The sequence below is a fragment of the Dipteris shenzhenensis genome, chromosome 25 (assembly GCF_047967505.1).
Source record: "Dipteris shenzhenensis isolate YYH24624 ecotype China chromosome 25, Dip_SZ_1.0, whole genome shotgun sequence".
NCBI classification, from domain to species: Eukaryota; Viridiplantae; Streptophyta; class Polypodiopsida; order Gleicheniales; family Dipteridaceae; genus Dipteris; species Dipteris shenzhenensis.
In genome coordinates, this window is record NC_141620.1 from 25136289 (window position 1) to 25145871 (window position 9583).

At 40.7% G+C, this 9583-nt stretch overlaps 1 protein-coding gene across 1 annotated transcript; it reads right to left on the reverse strand.

The window, feature by feature from the left end:
- Positions 1 to 3305: 3305 nt before the first annotated feature.
- On the reverse strand, positions 3306 to 4034 carry LOC147885653 (uncharacterized). The gene has a single exon (XM_087396171.1). It carries the CDS (start codon positions 4032 to 4034, stop codon positions 3306 to 3308), a length of 729 nt encoding a protein of 242 aa, XP_087252297.1.
- Positions 4035 to 9583: the final 5549 nt, after the last annotated feature.

Genomic DNA, 9583 nt, shown 5'->3' on the forward strand with positions numbered 1-9583 from the left:
GGGTTCAAGAGCACAAAACATCGAGCACCCATAAGTCAACCAAAGGGGAGTGAGAAAATTAGACCTTCAATATGTATACATCTTAAAAGTAATGCAACAGTGCATGCATCCAACATGATGCAAATTTTCTTTTATAAATGCATGAAATTTTTTAAAAGGAAAAAAATATGCCTTTGAGAAATTCCAGGAATGTACACATAGGCAGTCCCATCTAGCCTCTTGCCTTGCGGGTACAAGAACCACTCCCTAGGTTAGGCCTTGGGATATGCTTGGATTAAAAAGAAAATTACCTTTAGAATTCAAAGCACTATAAAAAAACACATGGGGTCCTTATCTAGCTGTGCTGGTAGTACTACCATCGGTAATAAGACTAGTACCATAGATATTTGTCTTATTACTATTGATAATATTCATAGTAATACTATAATTACTAGTGATAACATGAATAATACTGGTAGTGCTCTTTCTCTCCTAATTTACTATAATATTTATCATTTTATTGGCAATATTAAGACTTTACTATAAGTTTTTAACATGTTATTTAGCAATAAAGGTACCTTGTACTAGTGATAGTAGACATAATACTGGTAGTAATAGACACAATAGTAGCAATAGTTTATAGGTTTCCAAGTTTTTAAAATCGGAAATTTCTTCCCATGATTGCATCTACCATTACTTAAAAATAATGTTCATGCATGCAAATCTCATAAAAAATTCACGTGATTACTTGTATATGAAATTCTTGATTAGTGCACATAGATATCTACTAGGGGAAAGCCTCCATCGATCATTTGGTAGGAAATGGTACTATATCAGACACTATCTCCACAAAGACATGGATTTATTTCTTGCAATAAAAATATTAAGCCTTTTGATACTTTTAGATTTTAAAGACCTTGTTTAGAAGAAAATAAGCAAGCACATTAACACATTGAGATGTAACAATGGTGGTGAGTATACAAGTCATTTCTATTCAATAATTTTTTTGAGCTACCATGGGATTAGAAGGAATTCACCCATGGATGTAGCATCCATTAAGATGGTGGGGCTAAGAGAAAAAATAGAGTTATCTCTAAAATAGCATCGTGTATCATGGAAGAGAGGCATCTCCTATGTGGTCATTGGGCGAAAACATGTAACACAATAGTCTATCTCATGAACAGGTCTCCAACTGCTGTTTAATGGAATATTATATTATTTATAAGTTCAAGACCATAATTTCAAAGATTAGGATTTTTTGTTGTTGCTTATGCTCATGTAACATATCAACTAGAATAGAAGCTAGTGCTAAATCTCAAAAGTGTGTTCTCACTAGCTACAATGGTGAGAGCAAAGCATATAGATTATGGGATTCTGCTACCATAAGTAGTTTCTTCTTTACAAATATGTTATAGTTGATTAAAAAAGTAGTTTTTTATGAGATCCTAATGTTTCATCTATGCCTACCCCAATGCCTGTGGAGTCTTTTAGAAGTTTGTCTTAATGAGACTCTAGCTAGCAATGAATATACCTCTTGCAGTAGAACTATGATCTCTGTTGAATGATGCGAGGTCGAAGAAGACCTCATAGTCAGTGTGGACAGAGTGATCCAGGGGCTGAAGGTGCATCTATGATACACTACTGTGCTAGTGAAGAGGCCTCTAAAACTAACAAGGTACAGAAACCTGTCAAACTTGTATGCTCAACGATCATGAACTGGAGGTCATTTGATATGTGCATGGTTAAACATCCGTCAACAGGGGATGTAGGATCTATCAAAGGCTCAAGGTGGAGCTAATAATAATATAAAGGACTATAAGCTTGGAATATCAATAAAAAACCATAGCATGTCCCTAAGGCAAATGAGGTGCCGAATGTTGATGTAGGGACTGATTTGAAGTCCTAGATCCAACCACTAATCTGCATCAAGTCTGGACTGTATACGACAACCATAAGTGCATGCTGAAACACTAAAGCTCCACTAGTTGTGCTATGGCTGAACTCGATGATGTCAACTACAATGGGGTAGGACTGTACTGATGTATAAAGGTCCTCATGCTGAGGAATGATCTATTGATCGGAGGTGGTGATAACTTTATCCAAGGGTGGTGTAATGCAGCATGACTGAGCCGATGCTGAAATGTCTTAAAGACTAATTTGCTGATCTGTATTGCTGATTGAATACTCTCTTTGCACGCATTAGTGATGGATGCAAGAATGAAGTCACCTGAAAAGTTGAATGCATTGTGGCATATATCTCCACATGCGGTTGGAGATGCGAATGCCTCATAGTGAGGACTTACTTGCTGCTGAAAGTGTAGTTAGTTCAAGAATCAAAATACAAATGATAATCACTCACTTGTATCCAAGAAAGATGTTTTACCATTTGGATGCATTCTTACTCAATATCAAGAATATGTAAGAAAACCTTAGCATGCATAGTTCAAACATTGTATAGTACAAACATGTCATAAAAAGTGTAGAGTATACTCTAGAGTATACCATAGGACTAAATTTTGTCTTTGAGTAGGCTTGGAAGACTTTATGCTAAACATGCCTGTATGAAGTAGGACATGTATTAGGGCATTGCCTTGGTTGATAATGGATGCTAGTAGAGTATTTTCTTCCTTGCTTTGTTATGTTTCCGATGATAAACATGCCAAATTTTCTAATTTACACATGGAAAAACCCACATTCTAACATAATCTATTTTGTTTGGCATCTCATCACCAAGTGGATGATAACTTTGACCTTAAGCTCAGTATACATGGACTTTTAGAGTTCCAAGGGCATGCCTTCTTCTTGGGTAGGATCCATCTTATCGATAATATTAAGAGAAGATTAAAGAGAGCAAGCGCCGCTATGAAGCTACAGGCTTTGCAAATATGGAGAAGAATTGGATCACATTTAAAGACCGGACCTGAATACGTAAAGCAACATATATGACGGTTTAGGCACACAAATGGGAAGCTTAGTGATAAGAAGGCTATAAGAAAGAGTTTAAAAAATAATAATTATAATCTAATAACTCACCCACCCAACTCACACACCCGATTGAGGCCTTCGAGGGGACGCCACCGTGCTTCTACTCCCATAGGGAATGGAACATCTTAGTTTATGATGATTGTTTGGGAGATTTTTTATGAGATATAGACGTAGATTTGAATACATCACCAACAGACGATTGAAATTAATGCAGCTCATCTTATTATCAAACGCGCAAGGCGCTTACAAGTACCATTGGATCCATGTTGGAAAGTGAAACGGTACGATTCGTGGCTCCCGCATATCCACATCCATGAAAAACAGTGAATAGCATAAACAGATTAGAGAAAATGCAGCTGGTGGTGATAAAGAAACGCATTCTCTTGGGAGCTCACTTGTGTTACGACGGCATAACCTCTTGCGCCTCTGAAAGCCCCGGTGCCTCCCACCACTGCGATTTCGTTGGTTCCAGCAGCGACGAAGCCTTGAAGCTGTATGGTGCCTTTGAAGGAGCCATCATCGTAAGACAAGCCCTCAACCTCAATGCCGATGGAAGTGGAATCATAGCTAGCCTGCACTGTGTATCCGCGGATGAACCCCAACTGCGTCGATTGAGGATCAGCCCCCCGGGTGACGTTGAAGGCGAACAGCTGAGTGGATCCGAAGGAGTTTGTGAGCGTTTGATTGATAGGAGGTATGAGTTGGCCGAGGTCGACGTCGTTTGTGCGAACATGGACGTAATACTCAAGCGTATGGTTATGATTCCAGGAGCTGGGGGACGCGGAGATGATGCTCCACTTATGATCGACGGGAGGAGGGCGAGCAGAAGCGGGCTGGAAAGCGGCGAGGAGAGCGACCAAGAAGAAAATGCTGACAAGGGTGTGCAGGCAGCAGAATGGGCAGCTGGAACTGGTGGGCTGGCGGAGGCGGAGCATGGCAAGGAGGGTAGAGTGGGAGGGAGAGGATATGGAGGCGAGCTGAGGCAGAAGATTTGCGTAGTGAGGAGGTGCAGGGAGATGATATGGAGGGCGAGGCTGGGAGAGCTGCTGATGTTGTGAGGAGGTGCCCATAGACGGGATATATATATGGGAGAGAGAGAGAGAGATCCTTCCTTAGGTGGGCAGTCAAACAATGGGAATGCCGGCCGGCCCTTCGTCACAGCAGCCCTGTCAAACCACGCCTTCTTTTTCCTTTGAACTCTTCTTAAACGCTTTCCCTCCTTAACCCCTTCTTACACATTTTGCCAAGTCCTATGAATAGATAGCCCCAATTGAATTTGGGGGCGTTTAATTAATTTGTTTTGGGGGAGTGGGATAAGGGGAGAGGGCTTGAATTAAATAAAGGAGGAACCCCTAGGGGCAATCTCACGAGTGGGGAAGGGGCAATCTCACGAGTGGGGAGGGCCAATCTCTTCTTAAACATTTTGCCAAGGGCTTCACTCTCCTATGAATAGGTCGTCCAAGAATTTGGGAGCAATTAATTAATTTATTGGGGGAGGGGGAGTGGGGAGGGGCATACAAGGGGAAGGGCTCGAATTAAATAAAGGAGGAGCGAGGGGGGAGGTTAATTTAAATAAGGGAGGGGCATTAAAGAGGGAGGGACACTTGACATTGGGGAGAAGGGAGCCTTTGTAATACTATTATAAGGAGATGACTTTGTAGCTTGATGGTAGGGCACACTCTTTGAGAAGGAAGGTTTTGGGTTTAATTTTTTATTGAACGTTTGGGGAAGCCCCCCTTGCACATAGTCTATGCATAAATAAATTAAGCCGTAGAGATTTAACATAGTTTAACTAAAGAGTTTAACTAAAGCATAAATAAATTAATCCATAGATAAACATAGGTTAATTAAGCCACCACTCACCAAAACTAATTGAAATTGGTAGGAGAGGTCCCCAAGCGAGGAAAAACTCGCTATTAGTTAATTAGTCCATGTGGTGGGAGTGGGGCAAGAATTAACGTAACGTGGGGTCAATTAATTGTAAGGTCGAGTAGCACGATTGATTAGAAGTCTCCAGAAGCCAAATAGTCTACGATTGTCAAAGGTCTCCAGAAGTTGAGGGATCTATAAATACACAAGGCATGCTGAGGCGAGGGAGGTAGAGGGAGGAAGGAGAGGGGAGAGGGGAGAGGAGAGGGAGCGGGAGAGAAGAGAGAGGAAGGGGAGGGAGAGGGAGAGGGAGCAGCAAGGAGAGAGGGAGAGGTTGGAGAGAGTTTGAGGGGGGGAGGGAGAGATGCAGAGGGAGAGAGGAGGGATGCTCGGGGAGGAATACGGAGGGAGGGCGGGGTGATGAGGTGGGCAATACTTAGGTTAATCGATTAATAATGTGATCGATTGAGAGGCACAATTAATTAATTAATAGTTTCGGTTCAAGGAGCGATTAGGACTATGGAGTGATTATGATAAAAGGGTGTGACTTAACCAGAGCCATATCACCAATGGCTTCTCAATTCGATTCATGGACACGTAACGGTCCTAAATTGACTAAGATGAAATCTCAGCTGCCCCCGCATCAGATCAAGCCATTTTCAGAATAGGAATATGGGTAGCCCTCGTGACCTCGCTCGTGGCAAGTACCTCCCAAACTCCCACAACACAATTTTTTCAAATTCCAATCACCTCCTGGGGACCCTTTATGTGGAGGAATAGTTCGTTTCCTCGGCTCGAAAGGTGCCTAGCCAATGGCTTGGATTGCAACCCCCTCAAGACAATTACGTTAAAAGGGTTTGACTTAACCAAAGCCATATCACCAATGGCTTCTCAATTTGATTCATGGACATGTTACGGTCCCTGATCAAGTCCCTGGTCAACTGAGATAAAATCTCGCCCGTTCTCAGATCAAGCCATTTTAAGAATAGGAATATGGATGGCCCCCGTGACCTCGCCCGTGGCAAGTGCCTCCCAAACTCCCACAACACAATTTTTTTAAATTTCCATCGCCTCTTGGGGACCCTTCACATGGAGGAATGGCTCGTGGTCTCATCCATTTTTGAGTCGAAAAGTGCCCAGCCAATGGCTTATGACCCCCTCAAGACAATTATTGGTGCTCCAACAACATTTAATACTATACAATTCTAAGTCGAAGAGGATTCATTAAGGTGCGTCCTTTTTTGCTATAAATAATGCAGAAATCCAACATCTCCGAATACCCTAATCATGAAATTTTAAGAACATTTGCAACAAACAAAGTGTAAGAAGTGTAAGATCTTGAATAGTGAAATAGTCAAGTTAATAGTACAAATATTTAATATTTTAAACCTCTTCTTTACAATCATGTTAGAGTACAAAGCCGGTCCTAGTACTTATTTGTGCCATAAAACATCTACAGTTTGGATTCTAATTGAGCAATTTTGATGCTATCATTGTGAATGGCATTTTGGCCCACCCAGACTTTGAACATCAAATTTATGGCTATAATTGTGCACAAGCATGCGGTACGGCCATATGCTACAAACAAACTAATGTGTCTCACAACATACACTATTATAGAAATTAAAGATTCTAAAGCAAACCTTGTCTCAACAACATGAAAACAAATAAAATCAAGTTATATTAGCACTATACATGTGAATAAGTGAGGAATAAGCACATGTTTCTAAAAAGAATATTCTTAATACAATTACCACTACAGGTTTCATCCAGATTATTGAAGAAAGTTTTATGTTCCATTCCTTATTATATAAGTGGATGATAAGTTCATTTTCTCGGCTCGAAAGGTGCCTAGCCAATGGCTTGGATTGCAACCCCCTCAAGACAATTACGTTAAAAGGGTTTGACTTAACCAAAGCCATATCACCAATGGCTTCTCAATTTGATTCATGGACATGTTACAGTCCCTGATCAAGTCCCTGGTCAACTGAGATAAAATCTCGCCCGTTCTCAGATCAAGCCATTTTAAGAATAGGAATATGGATGGCCCCCGTGACCTCACCCGTGGCAAGTGCCTCCCAAACTCCCACAACACAATTTTTTTAAATTTCCATCGCCTCTTAGGGACCCTTCACATGGAGGAATGGCTCGTGGTCTCATCCATTTTTGAGTCGAAAAGTGCCCAGCCAATGGCTTATGACCCCCTCAAGACAATTATTGGTGCTCCAACAACATTTAATACTATACAATTCTAAGAAGAGGATTCATTAAGGTGCGTCTTTTTTTTGCTATAAATAATGCAAAAATCCAACATCTCCGAATACCCTAATCATGAAATTTTAAGAACATTTGCAACAAACAAAGTGTAAGAAGTGTAAGATCTTGAATACTGAAATAGTCAAGTTAATAGTACAAATATTTAATATTTTACACCTCTTCTTTACAACCATGTTAGAGTACAAAGTCGCTCCTAGTACTTATTGGTGCCATAAAATGTGTACGGTTTGAATTCTAATGGAGCAATTTTGATGCTATCATTGTGAATGGCATTTTGGCCCACCCAGACTTTGAACATCAAATTTATGGCTATAATTGTTCACAAGCATGTGGTACGGCCATATGCTACAGACAAACTAATGTGTCTCACAACATACACTATTATAGAAATTAAAGATTCTAAAGCAAAGCTTGTCTCAACAACATGAAAACAAATAAAATCAAGTTATATTAGCACTATATATGTGAATAAGTGAGGAATAAGCACATGTTTCTAAAAAGAATATTCTTAATACAATTACCACTACAGGTTTCATCCAGATTGAAGAAAATTTTATGTTCCATTCCTTATTATATAAGCTCACCTTGTTTTTCCTCCTTTACAATGACCCTTTATTATAATATTCTTTAAATCTTCATTAGTGTGCGTCATGCCCTTAACCTAGTCTTGTTCTTGTCGTCCCTTTTTTTTTTTTGCTCGTTTGCCTCAATCATCATCCATTCATAAAATGACCATTTTTTATAACATTATAAGTAAATCTTCATTAATTGCATCTTGCGCTTAACGTAGCCTTGTTTTTGTCCTCCTTTTATTTCTCTTTTGCCTCAATCATCATCCATTCAAGTGATGTGAATTCATTGGTAATCTAGAGAAATTTCATATTGAGAAACATCAAGCTGCAAAAACAATATAGTAGCTATCTTCTCTCTCTAGAGAATAGTTGGTTGGTGGACACTTTTAGTTCAATGACTTCCAATTGTACTAGCATTACTAGTGAATCTTGAGAGATCCCTATGACAATAGTATAATTCTCTATTTTAAAAGGCACATGTCTTAAGAAGGGGAAGGATCCTGCCTTATGAGAAATTGAAGTCCCAAATTATTTCCATGCCTCATGATAGTGAATCCTCTAAGGGAAGGATCTAATAGAGACCTCTTCACGTGACAAATTGAAGGTTCAATTGAGGAAAAACTCGCTATTAGTTAATTAGTCCATGTGGTGGGAGTGGGGCAAGAATTAATGTAAGGTGGGGTCAATTAATTGTAAGGTCGAGTAGCACGATTGATTAGAAGTCTCCAGAAGCCAAATAGTCTACGATTATCAAAGGTCTCCAGAAGCTGAGGGATCTATAACTACACAAGGCATGCTGAGGCGAGGGAGGTAGAGGGAGGAAGGAGAGGGGAGAGGGGAGAGGAGAGGGAGCGGGAGAGAAGAGAGAGGAAGGGGAGGGAGAGGGAGAGGGAGCAGCAAGGAGAGAGGGAGAGGTTGGAGAGGGTTTGAGGGGGGGAGGGAGAGATGCAGAGGGAGAGAGGAGGGATGCTCGAGGAGGAATACGGAGGGAGGACGGAGTGATGAGGTGGGCAATACTTAGGTTAATCGATTAATAAAGTGATCGATTGAGAGGCACAATTAATTAATTAATAGTTTCAGTTCAAGGAGCGATTAGGACTGTGGAGTGATTATGATAAAAGGGTGTGACTTAACGAGAGCCATATCACCAATGGCTTCTCAATTCGATTCATGGACACGTAACGGTCCTAGATTGACTAAGATCAAATCTCAGCTACCCCCGCATTAGATCAAGCCATTTTCAGAATAGGAATATGGGTAGCCCTCGTGACCTCGCTCGTGGCAAGTACCTCCCAAACTCCCACAACACAATTTTTTGAAATTCCAATCACCTCCTGGGGACCCTTTATGTGGAGGAATAGTTCGTTTCCTCGGCTCGAAAGGTGCCTAGCCAATGGCTTGGATTGCAACCCCCTCAAGACAATTACGTTAAAAGGGTTTGACTTAACCAAAGCCATATCACCAATGGCTTCTCAATTTGATTCATGGACTTGTTACGGTCCCTGATCAAGTCCCTCGTCAACTGAGATAAAATCTCAGCCGTTCTCAGATCAAGCCATTTTAAGAATAGGAATATGGATGGCCCCCGTGACCTCGCCCGGGGCAAGTGCCTCCCAAACTCCCACAACACAATTTTTTTAAATTTCCATCGCCTCTTGGGGACCCTTCACATGGAGGAATGGCTCATGGTCTCATCCATTTTTGAGTCGAAAAGTGCCCAGCCAATGGCTTATGACCCCCTCAAGACAATTATTGGTGCTCCAACAACATTTAATACTATACAATTCTAAGAAGAGGATTCATTAAGGTGCGTCTTTTTTTTGCTATAAATAATGCAGAAGTCCAACATCTCCGAATACCCTAATCATGAAATTTTAAGAACATTTGCAACAAAGTGTAAG